The sequence below is a fragment of the Bubalus kerabau genome, chromosome 2 (genome assembly GCF_029407905.1).
Source record: "Bubalus kerabau isolate K-KA32 ecotype Philippines breed swamp buffalo chromosome 2, PCC_UOA_SB_1v2, whole genome shotgun sequence".
NCBI classification, from domain to species: domain Eukaryota; kingdom Metazoa; phylum Chordata; class Mammalia; order Artiodactyla; family Bovidae; genus Bubalus; species Bubalus kerabau.
Window position 1 is genome coordinate 18,471,377 of NC_073625.1, and position 22,826 is coordinate 18,494,202.

The 22,826-nt window shown below is 38.4% G+C and overlaps 2 protein-coding genes across 10 annotated transcripts in view; one reads left to right on the plus strand and one right to left on the minus strand.

The window, feature by feature from the left end:
* WRN (WRN RecQ like helicase) overlaps positions 1-14,903 on the minus strand; it is a 134,469-nt gene extending 119,566 nt beyond the window's left edge. For 4 of the 7 annotated variants that reach the window (XM_055567138.1, XM_055567133.1, XM_055567135.1 and 1 more), the window contains exons 1-2: positions 14,390-14,588; positions 2,242-2,421 (exon numbers count right to left, since the gene is read on the minus strand). In XM_055567138.1, coding sequence (XP_055423113.1) covers positions 2,242-2,244 — 3 coding nt within the window. In that variant the 5' untranslated portion in view covers positions 2,245-2,421; positions 14,390-14,588. Of the gene's footprint in view, positions 1-2,241; positions 2,422-14,389; positions 14,589-14,782 lie in introns of those variants that run through there. The other 3 variants (XM_055567139.1, XM_055567137.1, XM_055567136.1) reach the window with 3 other exon arrangements.
* A 152-nt stretch (positions 14,904-15,055) lies between these two features.
* Positions 15,056-22,826, plus strand: part of PURG (purine rich element binding protein G) — a 39,893-nt gene continuing 32,122 nt past the window's right edge. The window contains exons 1-2 of one of the 3 annotated variants that reach the window (XM_055567141.1): positions 15,056-15,262; positions 15,578-16,459. In XM_055567141.1, the coding sequence (XP_055423116.1) occupies positions 15,584-16,459 (876 nt within the window). In that variant the 5' untranslated portion in view covers positions 15,056-15,262; positions 15,578-15,583. Of the gene's footprint in view, positions 15,263-15,577; positions 22,131-22,826 lie in introns of those variants that run through there. The other 2 variants (XM_055567142.1, XM_055567140.1) reach the window with 2 other exon arrangements.

Sequence of the window (22,826 nt, forward strand, 5' to 3'; positions counted from 1 at the left end):
AAAAGAAAGTTGAAGAATAATTCACAGTACAGAAATTCTTCTGCATATATGCGGCTTTTAATCATTGATCAGATAAAGGTTATTCTTGGAAAGGATCGAAGTCATTGAATAATAGAATTTTTAAACTATATATTGAGCTGTTACCTTGTTGAATATGAACAATGTTCACACATTTTTTTTCCAAAATCAAATCTTATCATTTATTTGGGCCATTAAAGGATCCCAAGTTCCTCTTTAAAATAATGTATTTTGATTTGCTTTGGTTTGGATTCTTCTAGAATAATCTCACCTATCTAGCCACCACTATCTACCACTTTTCACCTTTATCACTTTTTTAAAGGCTGGCTTTAAACAACATACATGTGGGATTTTTGTTGTGGTTTGTTTTTCTGGTTTTGGTTTTGAACAGTGCCAATTTGAACATGCTGTCTTTCAATAAGGAGATTCATCTGATTCACAGTTAGTATAAGAAGTTGAGCTTTCCCTTTCATTTTTGATTAATATTTATCTTCCTTTCTTCAGTTTCTTCTTACTCTTTGTCCATTTTTCCAACTGGGTGAAGTTACCATTCATACTCTTTTTTACCACTGTCAGTGTTAAAACTTCACTTTTTACACTATTATTACTATTACTACTATTACTCCACTCTCTGGGCAAAATAATAAAACTATATCCCTTCCCCATCAAGACCTGACATTTACACTGTCTCTCCATCCAGTAAGGGAAAACTCTTAGAATGTTTTGACTTCCCCGCCCTCAACCACTGCTTTTTCCTGATACAGTTTTGGCTGTTACAGCCTGTTAGCTTTCTAGTACTGCTTTTCTATTTCAAGAATCCTTACTGTTTTCTGAACATTTTTGTTACAAATTTCATCATCCATTTTAATGTTTATATAAATTTAGATATATATGTAAATGTTTATATTGCTTACTATGGTTTCCTTTTCAATTCATCCTGCCCTATCCTAGATCTCTGTTCTGAATTCAAGTGTTTGCTCAGAGGTTCTTTTCAATTGCTTTCCTCAGGTAGAATATGTAGGGGATAAGCGCTGATCCCTCGCATATATAAAAACCTATTTTTTCAGACAGATAAGAGAATGATGTGTTGACGGAGCATAACAGTCTCTCAGCAGTTTATAGATGTTCTCCTACAGTCTTCTGCCATTTAACATCACAAGTAAGAAGTCCATTGCTTTTCTGCTGCTTTCTTCAATTATGAGTAGCATTTTTCCCATCTGGGAGCCTTAGAGACTTTAAAGGATTTTTATATTTTAAAGTGCTCCACTTTATTCTTCTTGGGATCAGCAAGTCCTTGGAAAGGATTCCAAGTCTTAAGAAAATTTTCCTCTTGTCATAGGATGAACTGTATGCCTCTCCAGTATAAGACAGGTTGGGGTCCTAATCTCCAAGTAGCTCAGAATGCCACTTTGGAGACAGGGTCATTACAGAGGTAACCAAATTTAAATGAGGTTATTAGGGACGTCCCTAATCCAAAATGAGTAACGTCTTTATAAAACAGGGGAAACCTGGACACAGAGACAAGACATGCATACATAGAAGACGATCTGAAGAAACACAGGGAAAAAGTCATCTACAAGCCACGAAGGCAGGCCAGAAGCAGACCTTTCCCTTACAGCCCTCAGGGAAAAAAAAAAAAACTCGCCAACAACATGATTTTGAACTTCTAGCTTCCAAAACTATAGAATATTAAATTTCTGTTGACTCTTTCAGTTTGTGGTACTTAATCGCGGCAGCTATAACAAACTAATACACTCCTGTTACTAGTTTAGTTATTAATTGCTATAACCTATTCTTTTTTTCCTTCTATACCACTTATTCACATTCCAGTGAAAACTTGCCTGAATTTCTTCTGTTAATGTCTATTTTTTTCTACCTGATGATGACTTCCTTAACTTTGTTCAGTATTACAAGACATCTCTTCTACTTGATCTCCAAGATGCTAATTTCATTCTCAATATTCTCCCTTTCATTTCAAAGTTCTTTTACAATTTGCCTTACTGAACTTTTACAATGTTAAGATTTGGACTATTAGTTTCAGAAAGTTTCTTTGCACTCTAGTTGAGTCTCCCCAAATGTGCTTGTAATTTCTTTCTTTAGTCAAAGTTATGATTTAATTATTTCAAAGACCCGTTTCAACAGGAGTTTCCTATTCTGGACGTTCCTCATCTGAATTCCTTGGGTAAAATGTTATTTTACTTTACCCCGTGTAACTCTATTTACCATCAGCAGTCTCAGCTCTTAGGATCCATCAGAAAGCTGCAAACTGAGCACCAAGAGAATATACTAAGTTTTCCACTGAAGTTCTAGAAGACAATTTCTTGATTCACAGGTATCCAGAGTTGGAATCTCAAGCTCTAGCTCCCCAGCACATAGAACCCACCAGTACACCTCCTCTAGGTCCTGTAAGACAGAAAATATCAAGTAGGCTTCCTAAGTCCAATCACTTCTTCAGTACATTCAATACCAATTTAATTTTCAGCCACATTTGTTTTACCACAGTAATTCTAACGAGTACTTATTTAGGAAACGTTTTAATTCCTCTCCTAACCTCCAATATTCCTTTTATACCATTTTCAGTTCTTTAATACATTTTCTATTGAATCCACTGAATTCATTTTTACAAGGAGTCTAAGTTATTTTTTGTGTAGAAAATTCTTTTTTATCAAGGGTTAACTATTCAGCTAAGTGATTTGATACCTGTTGATTTTACTCAAATACATGATGACTCCCAATTGTCCGATTCATTTGTAAATGAAGTTCTACACCAGAAGTGGACAACATTTTCAAGTTCATGGCACATTCAGAAAATGAAACTGTTTTCATGGCATGCTGGGAATGGGATCTGGGAATATACTGTGAAACTTCTACCTTCTTTATAAAATTAAAATTTTCAAACTTTTAAAATAACAAACTTGAAATTATTTAGAAGAAATAACTTCTGTATATTAAGTTTTATGTTTAACATGGTTACACAAAATTCTTGATTTAGATCTTTAAACAACATATTCTTAATACTCCGTAGAGCAACCATCACGAACAAGCTTTGTTAGCACCAATGGCAGCAAATGGCAAAAGGGGAAGCTTTGCTCCCACATACTGAAAGCTCCTTTTTCACTGTTTACCAGCACTCCAACAATTTAATCTCCTTAAATTGAACTTCAAGCCTGCAGGAAGTCTTTAATGCTTCTCCTGTTCCTCTACTGAGAAATATGTTAATTTCTTCCGATGATGTTAAATAAGCTTCAAATACAAATGAATGTTTTTATATCCAGAATTTCAATGCTCAAGTTCTGTATTAGGCACACACTGGCTTCTCTCTAATAATATTAATCCTTCTTTAGGATTCAAATAACACCAATTAAACAATCACTTGTAAAAGTTATTTTAACTTCACTCCGCCAAACCTGAATTTTTACTCTGAATCCATAAATGTTGTCAGTACACATTAATATATTTTCCACATGATCACTACAGTGATGATTAAGTTAATTCAAGTGCTCAAAATGTCAGTTAAGGATACCATTTTTTTGAAGCCAATAATTAGACTTCAAAAAATCTGCAAAGTAAGAGTCATTCACACAGAATAATTTGAAATTTTTCCCTTTAGCTTATAAATCTTCCTTTGGACTGTCAACCTATTTCAGTAATGAAATAGCTAATCAGATTTCTTCACCTCAAGCTGAAAGGATGGCATTGTAGCCACTTGGATTTCAGTAGATTCACCTTTTTTATGACATCATTTAATGCAGAATTCAAAACTACAGGTAAATTTTAATATACAAGAGATTCTGTGAATAAAATAACATATAACTAGGAATACTGGGTTTTTCATGTTGAACTTAACATAAAGCCTTTCTACATTCCTATTGTCACCAGCCCCATACTTCCAGTTTCTATAATTTCTCATATGTTTCAAAATATTCATTTTTCACTTCATTTTTCATCCCCAGTTGGTTTTGGAACTTCTGTGCCAAGCAAATAATGTCCTTCCAGGCATTTTTCAAAGATTCTATAAAGCCTGCTGAGGACCACTGCCAGTATTTACAAATTCATAACTGCAATGAACACTTTTTTCATTAATCTTCTTCTAATGTTGTCTTCAGCATAAATCTTCAACATATCTTCTAAAAGATAACTGAAAAATGGCAACTTTTCTACTTCCTTTGCCTCACTGGTCCCAAACATAATATTCCATATAGGCAGGAGGGAAAAAAGCAGATTTAGCAAACTAGTGAGGTAATCTGGGCTCTATTAACTGTTCAATCCTTCTTGAGTTCAATCTGACTATTTCTTTTATCAGTCTCTTAAATTTGTTCTTATTTTTTGCTCATAGACACTTTCAAATGTTCAGATCTTTTATTTAGTAAAATAAATGTTTTATGAAAAGGTATCAGAATATTCTGCCTGACACCCCTACTCCATTTGATTTAGGCTGAAGAGTAAAGAATTCTAGGAATACTAAATCCAATTCTGAGATAATCCTTTACTACTTAGTTATTGATTAATAAATATTTACTATTATGTTCAACTCATAAACTGAATGACTTTCCAGCTTTAATCAGTCTTACACATCAAAATTGGGCAAGTAAGTATCTAAGGAAATTAAATCTACTTGCATATAAAGTACTTAAAATATTACAGGTCTTTAATTCCTCAGGAAAAGTTTTCTGTTGTTTAACCTGTCTTCTGTTGTTTAACCTGTCTGTATTCTTATGAACATTTCTAAACAAATCCTATCCAAAACAACAATTTTTTTTAATTAAGGAGATTAAACAAAAACTAAGTGTACTGAAATACTTATTTTCATTTATTTTAATAATTAAAAAATTTTAAAGTAAACAAAAAATACTTCAGGGTAATCAAATATATTTTTAAATGAGTTTCTGAATTATAAAGACATATTTTATTGAATCAATTGAGTTGCATATATTCAATCAATTAATAATAGTAATAATTAACTAATAATCATGCTCTTTTCTATGTTTCCAGTAAACCTATGAGAATTAAGAAAGAAAATTCAAAGAACACATATAACTTTCCCAATGATTAAATAACATACACATACCCAATTAAAGTGATTAACAGATAGGAAATTACTTAACAGTTAAGATGGAAAGATACAGCCACAACACAGCCCTTTTCAACCAAGTTTACTGCACATAACTATACATGTTATAGATATCAGGCAATTTACAAAACGATCTACATAAAGAATGCTCAAATATAATTTAACCTATTGCAAATCTTTGAATGTTTGCCTTATAAAAAGCTTTTATGTTTGAAAATTATAAAAAATATGCAACCATCAAAATCATGCATTACCCATAACCCATATCATTATGCTGCAGCACAAACTGGAAGGCACTAACCTTGCTTCAGCTAACTCTTCCCAATGGTCAGTTTGGCCCATTTTGCCAGACCTTCCAGTTTTCCAAAAGAAATGGATGTGACTATGCAATCTCCCATCTGATACCAATTTCCAAGACCCGGTTTCCTGCAGGCCTCTTAATTCTAACCTTGGCTGTAGACAAATCAATACCAGCAGCTGGTCTGAGTATCTTAGAAATGTTAAGAGTCAATATCTCTTTATAAAACATTCTTTGAGTGAAATATTTGGGTACATTTTTGGAGGTATACTACAGAAGGAGTAGTTGAGAAACAGTAGGAATATGCCAATAGAGGAATCAGGGTGGTAGTCTGGGACACCTACTTAATCAGGAGAGTAGGAGGGGAGTTATCCTAAGACTGGAGCACGTCTCCTTTTCTCCCCATTTCTGAGTCTTCTATGTCAACTCACACTGGCCTGGCGCATTACTTCACCCTATGGATTCCTCAATGACGCGAGCAGCACCCACACAGCCCATCATTTACCTTCTCATCTGTAAAACTGGGACCAAAAACGATGAACCCAGAGAGGGGCACTAGCTCAGTTCTTCCAGTCCATTAACTACCAGCATCAATAAAATGCTTCAATAGTCAAATTATTAAAAGGGCCAGTTTGATGGTCTAGTGTGAAAATTAATGTCTAAATAGAGCCTAGGGTAAATGAAAGAAAAGCCATCTTCATGAAGGTAGGCCAAGGAAATTTCTTTACATAATACTAAGATTTCCACTCAAAATACTTCTTTACTTCTCACACCGTTTTACCTATAGTTACATTTTAAAAAATTAATGTTACAAAAATAACCAGTATTCTCCAGAAAGATTTATATACAAGTATAGTCATCCTTCGGAGAAGGCAATGTCACCCCACTCCAGTACTCTTGCCTGGAAAATCCCATGGACGGAGGGGCCTGGTAGGCTGCAGTCCACGGGGTCGCTAAGAGTCGGACACGACTGAGCGACTTCACTTTCCCTTTTCACTTTCATGCATTGGGGAAGGAAATGGCACCCCACTCCAGTGTTCTTGGTTGGAGAATCCCAGGGACGGGGGAGCCTGGTGGGCTGCCATCTATGGGGTCGCACAGAGTCAGACACGACTGAAGCGACTTAGCAGCATAGTCATCCTTGTTATACGTAATATAAAACCAAAGCAGCTTAAATGATTCAGCAATTCACTCTGGTTATCAATGTCCAAATTTTGGTTAGACACTTTGAGTCAGACAGGACAGAGAGACTAACAATAATAAATTTTATATATATATACACACAGATACATATAGAGACACACTGTTGTTTTAGACGTGTCCAACTCTTTTGCAACCCCAAGGACTGTAGCCTGCCAGGCTCCTCTGTCTATGGAATTTCCCAGGCAAGAATATAGAAGTTGGTTGCCATTTCCTTCTCCAGGGAATCTTGCCGACCCAGGGAATGAACCTGCGTCTCCTGCATTGGCAGGCACATTCTTTACCACTGAGCCACCTGGGAAGTCCCCACAGAGACACATGTGCACACATATTTCTACACAAGCATGCACAATCTATAATTACAGTAGAGGGTATAACTTATAAGGTATCCTTATGTATTGTTTTTGAGAATTCTTTTCTACTTTTCAATGCACTAATAGGAATAGGAAGGGGCAGAGGAAAAAGAACCATGGAATCCATGACAAAGCCCTCATTAAATTCCCTAATTAAAGAGGCTTTCATTAATCTATTGAATCTTAATTTCCCTCCAAATAACCCAGGCAAACAAACTACAAACGCTAAATAAAACCACCATTAGCATTTGCTTCAGCTACAGTAAATCACAGCAATTTTAAAGGTAACAGGATTTTTCTTTTGAGAGACCTATTTCTTTACAGGTATCTACTAAATATTCATAACTGTCAAACATTATGTAATATATAATTTATATTTTTAAAGTGTAAGTTAAAATTTGTGTTAATAAAGTCAATTGAAATAAAGTATAAGTAGAACCAAATAAATACAATAAGATGTCATTAAAATGCTAGCAACAGGGGAAAAGAATAATGCAGTGTCATTGTGAGAAGCTGCACTGCCCATAAACCAGGAACATGACTTGACCTGAACTGAGTCCATGGCACAGCAAAGTGCTTTATAACTGAATTTCACTATCCAACTGAATAATTCATTATTTTTAATGAATTTCCTCTGTTCTGTAAGTAGCTATAGCCAGTCAGCTAAAATCAGCCACTATAAACTGGGAAAGTACAGAGAAAGTTTTCAGGTAAGTCAATTTAAAACATTCTTAGGCTGCCTATTTTTTCTTTTTATTTTTCCCTGTCACTTCATATGGGCTGAGATGAAATTTTATAAGACTCATTATCAAAAGGACATTGACGGGTGGCCACCCAGCATCCATTCCACCCTGCACCCTTTGCACAGTACAGTAAATGTAATTCAGATAATGACCAGTTATTTGCAAAGCCAACGTGCTTCAAGGAGGCTGCCCCCAAATGCCAGCTCCCATGGAAAATCCAACTGATGTAAAATAAATCCCATTCCCCTAGTCACAATGATTCAGAAACTCAGGCATGGACTCAAGGCATTCTCCTAGCTTTGGGTTAAGAATAAAAACTGCAACCTAAGACAGACCAATGAGATACAAGAGATGTTTACAGGGCTTCTGAGAATAATATTTTTTTCTCTTATATGAAAGTACCACAAGAGATGTCTTGTTTGAGAATGGGAAGACTGGGCCTTCGACAATTCGACAGCCGGAGGATGAAGCTAACACACAGGAGATGGAAAAGATGAGAAATGAAGCTACAGTCAATGCACTAAACTAGTCTTCAAGTTAGTCCTCCCTTAGCCTTCAAGGTTCATTTTAAAAATAAGTTTCCTCATTCGTTAAGCCTGTTTGAATCAAGTTTTCTGTGCTTGTGTTGTAACTAACACACAAATATAATTGAAAATAAGAGTATGTGGCCAATTCTTTTCTTTGACCCCTTATCTTAAATAAAAATAAATTATAAGGATAAAAATACTAGCCCCAAACACACAAAAGTATTAGCCACACAAAGTATACAGTACCAAAAGTTTCAAAATTTCATTAACAGAGCTTCATATCTTCTTTAAATCAAAACAAGAATTAAAATAACATTAAAAAGCAATGCAACAGAAAATTAGAACTTAAATAAATGGGAGTGATATTGAACTTTAGGATGCACAGCTCTGCATTGGGCTGAAATTCAGGATTTTCAGATAGAAAGAAAAATGCAATATTTTACAATAAGACCAATTTAAGTGTGGAAGGAAGAGCAAAAGGTAAAAATAGAGACAGAGTGAAAAAGAAACTGGAAAATGAATATACAATTCTGAAAGCAACCATAAGTTTATCCAATGCCAAGAACTTCAGATTAACTTCTTCACAGAGGGAAAGTTTATATAAAATGAGTAAAAGGAAAAACGAGCAATTCTGTGCTGATACAGAAGGCAAAAGTTATCTTCTAGTCCAGTGATCTTTCCACTGCACGCCAGTGCCCTCATTTCAAGAATGAATAGCTAAAGTCAATCACGTGCCAACAGGTGACGTCCAACACTGCAGATCAAAATGAGAAGAAGCAACAAACCTTTGATATTTTTTCTAATGGCTTCTGCTAGTCCTACAATACACTAGGGAGATCCCACACCTCTACCTTCTTGGCCTCAGAGAGACCTAAAGAGAGGGTGAATCTCTGCCCTGCCCCGAAGAGCTAGCCTATCAGACTATAGGCGGAAGATCATAAAATTCATACAAGATACTGGAGTTAGAAAGAAGCAAAGGCTTGAAGGGAAGGGAGGGAAGATCACTGGTTCCACTTATTGGGAGATAATGTGAAATTATTCTAATCACGTATTTCCCAGTGAAGAAATTATTCCAAAACCATCCTCTTTTTTAATCCTCCCATATATAAAACATTTATCAAAAAAGAAAGCAAATCACCTTTAAACGAAGCTGACTGCTCTGCAGGTGAAGGAGGATACAGGATAAACCTATATGATCCCTAAGGGAAGTAGTGCAGAATAATGATGGTGTTGATGATACTAAAAATGCTGATGATGATGATTTTAAGGCAAGGAGCGGGGGTAGCGCCTAACTGCTATTACTAACCAGTTTTCACAAGAGGTAAGCTTAACTCCTATCAAAGAGCTAAAGTCTCTGAAATACTTGTCCCCCAGTATCACTTTGAGGTAATTTGATTTTATAAAATTTTATCAATTTGATTAAAAGACTGAAATACTCCAGGGATGACCAGATTCAAGATAAGCATATCCAAATGAAGGGACTTATCTATATATGAGCAAGAATCAATTAAAAAGTATAATTTATATCTAAACTCAATAACAGCAAAAATGACAATCTGCCAAGGAATAAACTTAAAGTAAACTACATAGGACCCATTTTAAAGACAACTAGGCAAGCTTAGTAAAACATCAAAAAAGGTCTAGAGAAGACATACTGAGTTCCTGGACAGTTAAGACTCAAAACTTTAAATTAATTAAATCAATACACTCCAGAAGCAACAGCAAGAAAAGATGTCAGCAGGATTTTTCATCAAACCACACAAGCTTATATTAAAGTTCACTAAGAGAAGAAAACAGTCAAGAGTGTTCAAAAAAATGTATTTTTTGAGAAAATAAGACCAATAAAGAAAAATTCACTCTATTAAACATAAAAAAAAGTTTGAGAACTCCTAAAGTGAAGTCACTCAGTCATCTCCAACTCTTTGAGACCCTGTGGACTGTAGCCCATCAGGCTTCTCCATCCACGGGATTTTCCAGGCAAGAATACTGGAGTGGGTTGCCATTTCCTTCTCCAGGAGATCTTCCCAACCCAGGGATCAAACCTGGGTCTCCCACATTGCAGGCAGACTCTTTCCAGTCTGAGCCACCAGGGAAAGGGAAAGGGAAAGTCACTCAGTCCTGTCCAATTCTTTGCGACCCCATGGGCTGTATAGTGCATGGAATTCTCCAGACCAGAATACTGGTGTGGGGAGCCTTTCCCTTCTCCAGGGGACATTCTCAACCCAGGTATCGAACCCAGGTCTCCCACATTGCAGGCGGATTCTTTACCAGCTGAGCCACAAAGGAAGCCCTAGGGAATTCCTCTATTAAACATAAGCAGTACACAAAAACAGAAATTAAAATGGTGTGGAATTGGTATAAAAATAGATATAAATCAATGGAACAAAATATATCATGTTCAGAAACAGAGCCATGTAAATATAGAAACTTGACATAAGATAAAGGAGGCATTTCTCGTCTTTGACCACCTGCACAGGAAAACCCTGGTTCAAGCCACATTACCTCTTATTTCCGTCACCTCCAGTCAGAGTGATTCTGTTAAAAAATGTTTCAATTTAAAGAATTATATACCATAACCAAGTGAGATTTATCCCAGCAATGTAAAGGTGGCTCAATAAAAGAGAATCAATTTAATATGTAACTTTTACAGAATGAAGGAAACACACCTGACCATCTCAACTGACATGGGCATTTGACAAAATCAAATACTCTTTCATGATATAAAGTCAGAAAACTAGGGAGAGAAGGGAATTTCCTCCACACAATAAAAAGCACTTTTGAGAAACGCAGTTAACATCATACTCAACGGTAAAAGACTGAAGATCTTTTCACCTAAAATCAAGATCAAGACAAAGATACTCCTTCCACCAATGCTATTGAACAGAGTACTGAAATTTCTAGCCCCAGAGAAATTAGATATAAATAAGAAATAAAAGGCAATAAATTGGAAAGAAGTAAAACTCTATTCACAGATGACATGACTGTGTCTATAAAAAAAAGTCCCAAAGAAAACACAAGAAACTCACTACATCTAATAAGCAAATTCAGCAAAGTTACAGGGTAGATGATCAAGACACAAAAACCAGCTGAGTTTCTAGACAACAGCAATGAGCAATCTGAGAGGAAACTTAAAAAGCAATCTCGTTTACAATAGCATCTAAAAAAATAAAATACCCAGGAGGTGAAATGAAAAACCTGTACATCAAAACCTACAAAACATCGCTGCCAATTAAAGAAGACATTTCATTCACGAAGAAGACAAGTTCCACCACAACAAATGGAATACCACCTGTGTTCACGGAAAGAAAGACTTAATATTGTTAAGATGTTATACAACCCCAAGCTATCTACAGATTCAACACAATCTCTATCAAAATTCCAAAGGCCTTTTTTTTTTTTGCAGAAATGGAAAAGCTAATCCTCAAATTCATATGGAATTGAGAACTCCCTGGTAGTCCAATGAATAGGACTCATCGCTTTAACTGCTGTGGCCCGGATTCAATCCCTGGTCAGGGAACTAAAGTCTCGCGAGTCACCAAGCATAGCCAAAAGAAAAAATTCATAGGTAAAATGGTTCCACCACTGTAGAAAACAGTTCCTCCAAAAGCTAAACACATAATTATCATATGATCCAGCAAGTCCACTCCTAGGTACAGACCCAAAAGAAACAGGAACTGGAAACAAGGACTCAAGTAGATCCTTGTAAGCCAGTGTTCAGCGCACCATTATTCACAATAACCAAAAGGGGGGAAAACCCAACTGTCTGTCAACAGATGAATGGATAAACAAAATATAGTATGTACACACAACGGAAACACATTCAGCCATAAAAAGAAATTAAGTTCTAATACATGGTACGACGTGGATGAACCTTGAGAACATTATGACAAGTGAAATAAGTCAGATGCAAAAAAACAAATATGATTCCACTTGTATATACTATCTAGAATAAGCAAATTCATAGAGAGCGAGCATATCAGAGGGTATCTGGGGTGGGACAGAAGGGCAGTGGAAAGCTGTTGCTTAATTAACCAGTTATAGAGTTCTGCTCTTCAAATACACTAAGCAGACTCCCTCAGGGCCTTTGCACTTTCATTTACTTCATATAGCCACAAAACTAGCTCTCTCACTTCCTTCAGCTCTTTACTCAAAAATTACCCAGGTGGCAAAGAGGATGAAGAATCCTCCTGCAATGCAGGAGACCCGGGTTTGATCCCTGGGTGAGGAAGATCTCCTGGAGAAGGGAATGGCTACCCACTCCAGTATTCTTGCCTGGAGAATCCCATGGACAGAGGGGCCTGGCAGGCCACAGTCTGTGGGGTTGCAAAGAGTCGGACACGACTGAGCAACTAACACTAACAAAGAGTGAAGTCAGAAAAACAAATATCATATATTAACAAATATATGTGGAATCTAGAAAAACGGCATTCAGTTCAGTTCAGTCGCTCAGTCGTGTCCAACTCTTTGCGACCCCATGAATTGCAGCACGCCAGGCCTCCCTGTCCATCACCAACTCCCGGAGTTTACTCAAACTCACGTCCATAGAGTCGGTGATGCCATCCAGCCATCTCATCCTCTGTCATCCCCTTCTCCTCCTGCCCCCAATCCCTCCCAGCATCAGAGTCTTTTCCAATGAGTCAACTCTTCGCGTGAGGTGGCCAAAGTACTGGAGTTTCAGCTTTAGCATCAGGACTGATCTCCTTTAGAATGGACTGGTTGGATCTCCTTGCAGTCCAAGGGACTCTCAAGAGTCTCCTCCAACACCACAGTTCAAAAGCATCAATTCTTCGGCGCTCAGCTTTCTTCACAGTCCAGCTCTCACATCCATACATGACCACTGGAAAAACCATAGCCTTGACTAGACGGACTTTTGTTGGCAAAGTAAGGTCTCTGCTTTTCAATATGCTATCTAGGTTGGTCATAACTTTCCTTCCAAGGAGTAAGCGACTTTTAATTTCATGGCTGCAATCACCATCTGCATCGATTTTGGAGCCCAAAAAAATAAAGTCTGACACTGTTTCCACTGTTTCATCATCTATTTGCCATGAAGTGATGGGATCAGATGCCATGATCTTAGTTTTCTGAATGTTGAGCTTCAAGCCAACTTTTTCACTCTCCTCTTTCACTTTCATCAAGAGGCTTTTTAGTTCCTCTTCAAACGGCATAGATGATCTTATTTGCGAAACAGAAACATAACGCAGAGAACAAACGTATGGACACTAAGGTGGGAAGAAGGGGGCGATTAATTGGGAGACTGGGATTAACACAAATACACTACCGATACTATGTATAAAATAGATAACTAATGAGAACCCACCATATAGCACAAAGAACTCTACCCAGTGCCCTGTAGTGACCTAAATGGGAAGGAAGTCCAAAAAGAGAGGATATATGTATACGTGTAGCTGATTCACTTTGCTGTACAGTAGAAACTAACACAACATTGCAAAGCAACTATACTCCAATAAACACTAATTCAAAAAAAATTACATTCTCAGCCAGGCCTTGCCTGACCACCTTACTTTAAAATTTCAGTTCCCTACCCTCATCCACACTCCTCATCTCTCCTTCCTTTATTATTCTCCATGGAATTTTCACCTTCTGACATACCAGGCATTTGACTTATAGCCTATCTCTCTCCAAAATGTAAACTTCCCAAAACAGAGCGATTTGTGTTTGTTTTGTTCACTGATGGACCTAGAGCGGCCCTCAGTAAATATCTGTGTAATTAAGAAGGGGAGATCACTGTTCAATAGCATGAAAATCTAACTGCCCTACCCATAGACTTCAACTCCCTAAAAATTAACATGCCTAAGTACTCTAACTTAAAACACTACTAAATTAGCATCTTAAGGATGTTAATATCCGCTTCTGTAGGGAGAATATTTACATACTGACACATAACCAGAAAACAACTCAATTTTAACCAGGAAAAAAAAACAATAACAACAACAAAAACAAAATTAAAGACTGAATATTTTGAATTCAAAAATCCAACATGATTTGTTACATTACACAAAAGGGAGGCGGAAAAGGAGAACGAAGATGCCCGTCCCTAAGGAACCTTCCACCCAAAGGCCAGAGACCTACTCTGTGGGACTGAGAACCTCCAGGTAGGAGAAGGCTAGAAAGATATCCCAGGGCCTGGAGCCTGAAGCAAGGTTGGAGGGACACGTTACCCTGAGATGATCCAGTTCAACGGGACTCGTCCATCAGCTGGATGACTTGTGCAGCGACCCAACACCACAGCCTCGAACCAGGTATCAGGGTTCGATACCGATTCAACAGATTACCGCGCTGCGGAGCCCACGCGGGAGGATCACGGCGCACACAATGACGCGTCACTCCTGGGACACGGACCTTGCCCTCCCCTCCGTCCGGGCTCCGCCACGCCCCCAAGTCCCCCGCTCCGGGAGCGCTGAGCTGCAGCCCCTCCCACCCAAGCCCAGCTGGCCACTCGGCGCGCATGCGCGAATGGGGGGGGGTGGGGCTCGCCGCCGCTAAGCCCTACGGGAAGTGTAGTCTCCGCACGGGCGCCGGTGGGCCGCCCGAGTCCTACGTCTCAGCGGTACCTGGAGAAGTCAGAACAGCCTCGCCTCAGCCGGGTCCTCGTCTCCATCTTCACACCTGTCCGGTCACCTCACGCTCACTCCCCAGTCCCACGCGCTGGGCTTCCGTCAGAGCGGGCTGCAGAGGAGAGACCGAGACCCGATCTTCGTTTCAGCGGGCTGTGCTGGAGGAGGCGGGGTCCACTGTCCGCCTCCCGCCGCCCCGCTCCCCGCCCCCTCCCCTCCCCCCCGCGGGCGTCGGGCCGGTGCCCGGAGAGCGGCGGCGGCCCCCGCAGCGGCCGCTGGAGGGGCGGCGGCGGCGGTGGGCGCCGCGGGCGATGCCCCTGCCCGGCTGCTCCGGCGCGGGGCTGTGCGAGCGGCGGCGGCGGCGGTGGCGGCGGCGGGGGAGCAGGCAGGGGGCGGCGGCTGCCACAGAGGGGCCGAGAACTGGCGGCGGCGGCGGTCGTGAAGGGCACCGGCGGCGGCGATGATGGTAGTGCTGATGTGAGTGTCTGCTGACTGGGGGACCCGGGGGCTGCCGAGCCCGAGGCGGGCGGCCCGGCGCAGAGCGGGAGCGGGAGGCCAGGGGCGGCGGAGGGATGCTGAGCGCCCAGTGCGGAGCCGGGAGACGCCGCCCGCCCGCCCGCCCGCTCGCCCGGCCGCCGCAGCCCTTCCGGGAGAGGCGGGAGCCCGGCGCTGCGGCGGCCCGATGTGGGGGTCCCGGGCAGAGGCTGGGGCAGCGCAGGCCGAGGGGCGTCTGCGATTGTTCTCAACACCCCCTCCCCCACCCCACCCCGTGTGTCTGTTTGTCACTTGCAGCTGAAGATGGAAAGAGCCAGGCGAAGGGGAGGCGGCGGCGGCGGCGGCGGCGGCCGTGGCCGCGGCGGCAAGAATGTAGGGGGTTCTGGCCTAAGCAAGAGTAGACTGTACCCCCAGGCCCAGCACTCCCACTACCCCCACTACGCGGCTTCAGCCACCCCTAATCAGGCTGGGGGCGCAGCCGAAATCCAGGAGCTGGCCTCCAAACGAGTGGACATCCAGAAAAAGAGGTTTTACCTAGACGTGAAGCAGAGCTCGCGGGGCCGGTTCCTCAAGATAGCCGAAGTCTGGATAGGGAGAGGCCGGCAAGACAATATCAGAAAGAGTAAACTGACCCTCTCCCTGTCGGTGGCAGCGGAGCTGAAGGACTGTCTAGGGGACTTCATCGAGCACTATGCCCACCTGGGCCTGAAAGGCCACCGGCAAGAGCACGGTCACGGCAAAGAGCAGAGCTCCAGGAGGAGACAGAAGCACTCAGCGCCCTCCCCGCCGGTCTCGGTGGGGTCCGAAGAGCACCCTCACAGTGTCCTCAAAACAGACTACATCGAGAGGGACAACAGGAAATACTATCTAGACCTGAAGGAAAACCAGCGGGGTCGCTTCCTAAGGATTAGACAAACCATGATGCGGGGTACTGGCATGATAGGTTATTTTGGCCACACTTTGGGCCTCGAGCAGACTATTGTCCTCCCAGCTCAAGGAATGATCGAGTTCCGTGACGCCTTGGTTCAGCTCATCGAAGACTATGGCGAAGGGGACATCGAAGAACGCAGAGGTGGAGACGACGACCCCGTGGAACTCCCCGAGGGGACTTCTTTCAGAGTGGACAATAAAAGGTTCTACTTTGATGTGGGCTCTAATAAATATGGAATTTTCCTGAAGGTAAGTGAGGTGAGGCCACCTTACCGTAATACTATTACCGTTCCGTTCAAAGCTTGGACAAGGTTTGGGGAGAATTTTATCAAGTATGAAGAAGAGATGAGGAAAATTTGCAACAGCCATAAAGAAAAGAGCATGGATGGCAGAAGGGCCAGTGGTGAAGAACAAGCATGCCTCGACTAAGATGAAAGTGAACTCCATCAGGCAAAAGTTAAAATCATAGATTGGCTAAAAGAACTGATCCATACTCATTTGAAGAAATTTCTCCTCTTTGGGGGCCCTTTGTTATCAGTAATACCTCTAGTAGTTTATACTTCAAGGAGTCTGATTCTTATGTTATGTTACCCGTAGAACACTCTAATTCTTATGGGAACTCCTGCCTTCCCAAAGCTAAATAGTTTAGCTGCTTCAACTGCTCCAGACTATTGAAGTATGCAAATCAGCACAAAGTATGACATTCTGACCTTCCAAGTACCCTAGCTAAGATTTACATTGCACTATGACATAAGCCTGAAAAAAATACATATACCTAATATGGAAGTGTGAATTTCTACTTAATAAGTTCCCCCAAAAAAGGATTCCATGCCTACTTCATTAAAAGCTGCTAGGATTACCTGTAGGACAGTTACCACAGAAACAGAAATTGACTTCTATTCTAAATATATTTATTTATTTATAAAAGGACAAGTTGCAGTATATTCAATGTCCATTGGATAACTGAATATTAAACAGTCCCATTAAAGAATCAAATCTTAGTTACTATAGTATGCTATAATTTCAAATTTTGTGGTAACCCTACAGTTTATAGTTGCCGTATCAACGCCATGAGAGTTTTTATTGGTTATTCTAAGCTAGTTACAGTCCTATCTTCACCTCTGATGATTGTACCATATATTATTAGTGGCTTTCCAAAGTTTCAGGAATTACTTTTTATGTCACTGTTGCGTGGGAGGCTTCATCCTATGGCTTTGCTATGGAAATCTTGATATTTTAGCTTTTCATACTAATTTGAAGGTTGTAAGAGGTTCTTTCCCAAAATATATCATAGACTCAAGGTGTTATAGTTTTTGCTGCTGCTTTAACACTATTTCAGAGGGGTTGGTGCACCAGTTATCTGATATAAAAATACATCTATAATAATATATTTTAGTAGCTCTTTTAGCACCTTAAGACCATTTCAACACTCCCAGTATAAACCTGACTTTTACAGGTGTTTTAATTCCAGGAAAAGTTTTCTCTTTTCTAAAAAGCATTTAGAATAAACATAAAATTTCAGCCTGAAAAAATATTATTTGAAGATTGATTATAAGCATATTTGAAAAGAAAATTCAGGCATTTTCCAAGGTGCTCTTTATGATACTTAAAAAAGTTTACTTTACACAAGACTCACCCATTTACTTGTATGAAAAATTACTTTCCAGGAAGTGCCACTGCAATTTTCCAACACCTAAGCAGTTTTTTAAACAAGTGGATATAATGTATATGTGTACCAACCCACCCTGTATTAACTGACTGAAATTTTATCTGTTGAGCTGCATTTTATTCTGAATGAAATTACTGTCTTTTCTCTTGGCTTTACTCACCTCCCACACAATAAGTCCATATAATCATGTTTAGGAGCCAAACACTGATTTCAACCCCTAAATATAGCTCTCATTGATGAGAGCTGACTGCACGGATTGAGATCAGAATGTAGCTCTTCTTCTATATGCTATAAGTAATTCACAATTATTTTAACAGTTGTTTTCCCTCCAGAGGTTGTCCCCCAAAAGGTCACTAAAAGAGATGAATTAAGAAAATGAATTTGACTAATTCATGTTACTTAAAAACAAGCAGTCAGTAACCCAGACGTATATGCTGGTGTTGGCTTACGGATTGTATTTCCGGTTTCCTCAAACAGTGTGAAGGAATCTCACTAGTTCATTATAATTGTGGACCATCTGGATCACTGTGGAACAGCTGAAGGTTAGAAGATGATGTTAGTACTAGAGTTAATAGCACATGGTGGGTGTTGAGACTCTAAAAGTAGCAAGGATCTTTAAACAGTCCTCACTGTAAAGTAACTATTATAGGCTTGATAAAAAGTAGCTTTGGGGTCTAGGAAGGAATGGTGTGCCCTTGAATTACAATACTACTGATTGCTTTGCTGCCCATCATAGTGCCTATGAATAATAATTAACCTGTCAGATTTTGGCGAACTGGAGCTGTGAATATTCCAGTATTTGAGCATTCCTATCACTATTGCTGTGACTATGTACTTTCTCTTAAAACCTTCTCTTCTAATATATTTATATCCGTTAAGTCTAAATAATTTCCTTTTTGGATTTTACTCTGGTAAGATTTGAGTGTGTGTGTCTATATATATATACATATATGTGTATATATATATGTGTGTTATATATATATATACACACACACACTACTATGTCAGACATAAATATCTTTAACTCATTGTATATAAATATTATTAGTTTAATTTTTCATTAACAGTTTAAGTTAAAAATGGGTTAAGCAGCCAAATTTTCTACATGGTATGTATACTTCAAAGTTTTTACCATCTCAAAGTTATAGATTGCATAGATGCATATATACCGGCAGTTGAATATACTTTAAAATCATTAAGCCTTCTGCCAGTCCTTTAGTTTCTTTTTTTTTCCAAAGTTAATGTTCACTGAAAAAGGAAATGATGCTATGATTTTTTGATACTTAAAATTTCCAATCATTCATTAGCCATAATCCAGTAAGATCCAGTCCAAAACTCTGGTATTAGGACATGTATTGCCATGTATCTTATAAAATAAGCTACTACTCTTACCTGTGCAATATACATTTTATTTATTGTCATTTGTATCACAAATGGAGCTGCAAGTGTACATGGTATTCTTCAAAATACTAGGATCCCTGCCTTGAAGATATAAAACTCTTAAGGCAACTGGATGTTAGCAATCAAAAAGTGAGCATTTAAGTTAGTAACCAAAATTACTCTTTCACTATATAGTTCTAAAACACTGATGATGTTTGCACATAATAATCCAAGCATAATGTGGTACAGACTCAAAACTGTAATCATATAAGCTGATAGTACGAAGTCTGGAAACGGGTTCCTCTTCATTGTTGGCAGTGTGCTCCTACCAATTGAAAGCAGCACTAATCTGTTGCTTATATGCAAGAGATGCAATGTATTATAAAAGAATTCAACTTCTGCCACATTTTATAATTTTCCTTGTTAAAGCCCCAAACTGCCATGTCCCTTAAACTTGAGTCAAACACAAGCTTATTTGCACTAAAGAGCATGGCCAAAAATAAATGACAGGGTGGAAAAGCTAGTTGGAACCTCTTGAAATAATGGGTTCTAATGGGGGAATTTCACATTTGTCTATTTGAAAGCTATATGGTCCAGGCAGACAATCTGTCAGTTCACTAATTTAATAATGCACTTTACCTTTTGTATATAAAAGATGTACATTTATGCCACTTGACTGGTGGGACGTGTTTCAATAACTGTGTAGTTTAGAATCTGTAGGGTGAGCTCTTGCATGCATATGTTTGTGTTGGAACTGCTATAGTAACAAGTTTCCATTCAACCAGTGTCATGGAGAAGGGTAGAAGATGCCTCTGAAGTAAATCCCAAGACACCTAACAAAGAATTTTAGAGTTCATATTTGTATTCTTAAGGACTAGAATCAATTAATAAAACTCTTTCTAGCCCAGACTAGTATTACAGTTGAGATTATATCTAATTGAGACTCCCCATAATACCCTGAAAATGAATTTTGGGAATTTGTGCAAAAAAAAAAAAAAAAAAGCTTTTAATGATTGTTTCATTTTTGATGCATGTTTCACTTACTAATGAAAAGACAGTACCTGGTACTGTATTAGAATTCAAAGTATGATTGGCTGATATGGCATCATTAAGAAAATAACCAGACTAGAGACATAAAGTTCAAATTAAGGAAATGCAAAGAAACTAAGAACAACTGCTAAAATAAATATGACGTTATTTCAAAATTTGCAGAAGAGCTAACTTTCACCAACCAAAAAGGGTATTAGGGGACTTAGTGTATCCTTCCATCCTGAAAACTTCCTAAGATGTACATTTGAAAAGTAGATAATTGTTGCTGAATAATAGGTTGTATGTACTTTACTAAGAAACACTGTGTACTAACGATTCATCAAGAGTATACTATATTTACTGCATTCATTTTATATATGTGGATAAGAATACATTATATAGAGTGATCCTATCTTAATATACTCATGTATTTATATTGTAATTTTGCAAATATTTTCAGTAAAATAAACATTTATCTGAGCTGCACAATCTGAAGAGGATGAAATTGGAATATACCCTCAGACATTCAGTTTTAATAAGCAGCTGCCATGGAAAGTTGATATATGTACTATCATTCCTTTAGATTTTATGTTTATTTTAATATTTAAATAGGACTTGATTGGAAACTTGAAGTAGTGTACTGAAAATAATTTCTTCATAAGTATGAGTTTCTTTTTTCCTGCTTATTTCCAAGTGTCTTTCATTGGAACTATTTATAAAATCTTATTCCAAGCTTTATGTAAGAACTTTGCTTAGTCACCACGTAGTTTGAAGTCTGTCTTTTACCAAAACACCAAACATCTTTGGCAGGATAAAAATCTAAAGTAAACCACAAAGAGAATTTAAAATTGACTCTACGCCAACACAATAATACAGGTGTAATATTTATCCCTGCCAAATACAGATTCTTAAAATCTTTCTGGAGTTTCCTTCAAGATTCCTTGAATTTCATAGAGAAATGATGGCTCATGGCTAGCCCATCAGAGGAAGAGAGGAGAGATGTTCGCATGCTGTTAAGACAATCTGTAGTCCACAATGCTGTAGAAATGAGGTACAGGGAAATGTGTTTTTCCCAATTTAATGTCTTGTGAAAATTGAGTTTTTAGATCACAGTTACTCTGTCATACTCAAATTTATGTAGAAAAACAGTTTATATGTTAGTGTATTTTCTTGAGTAATGTCAAAAATTAATCTTTTCTCCTTAATTTGACATGTTTTTTTAAGTAATTTAGTTAATCAATATTTTTGAATAGGGAAAACCTGCATATAGTACAAAATTTAGATGCTCCAGATTGATAGACACTGAAAGGTAGCAACTAGTGTTACCAATTTCTTGTGTATCCTTCTAGAGTTACTCTGCATATACACACATATATATACACACATATTCTTTTAAAACATACATTTAAAAACATATAGACACTCTCTTGTACCCAGTAGTATCAATAGTAGATCTATCATTATAAGTGTATTTTCCCCCTTCTCCTTTAGATGCCATGCTTGATCTCATTACCATAGCATTTAATTTGAGCTATTTATGACACCAAGGGAACCCCAAGGAAATTTTGAATGACTCCCATTGGAATTTACTTGAAGTGCAAATATATGTACATATCAATTTTTAAATGTATAAATATTCAGTTCTCCTTCCTTATTCCAAACTACTTTGTGCTCATATCTCTCCCTCTTGTTGCCCCTCAAAAAAGTGGTGTTCTTTTTCTTGATGTGATACAGTTCAGGATGTGAAATTGTTTACCCAAAGATTATTTTAAATTAACTGTGTCCTCATGAAAAATACCCATATTTAAAAGCTTTAATAAATTATCACTTTTAATCAGTTTTTACTAATTATGTTACTATTATTTTTTACAAGACCTTACCATTATTAGAGAAAATCAGTTCTAGAACCACCACAAAAGGTTACAACCTGTTGAAGACTGTTGATTTAATAACATGAGCATTTATATATATAATAAGAAAAGTATCATTATTAATGAATCATTCAGTTAGCACTTAGTCAAATCAAGACTAAACAAAAAACAGAAAATGCTAATTCTGTTTATTTAAAGCATTGGGTCCCTTTGAGGAACCAAGTCTATCAGATTTCCTTGAGACCAAAAGGTACTATGATGATTTGGGAAAAGGTTAAATACCTTAGGGCTATGTAGTTAAAAATACAACTAAACCATTTCTATTCTCTGCCAGAAGAATATAAAATAGCACATATAATTGTTTTAAAATGTAGTAGCATAATTACTTTTCCTGAAAATATAAACAAAGTTGCTTTAATAGTTTCCCAACCCCTCCTTGCAAAAAGTCGTAATTCTCTTTTTATTCACATCAAGGAGGCATTTTAAGGTTACTTTTCTAATAGCCAACAGGAAAAGATTATGATATGAAAGAGTAACGTCCCATACGTGAACCATGAAGGATCCTATCTAGTTATGAATTAAAGCAACCAAAGTAAAAACTCCAATACTATTAGAAATATCTTAAAGAGTATATGGGTTGAGAAAGAATTTTTTTATGGATTAGTAT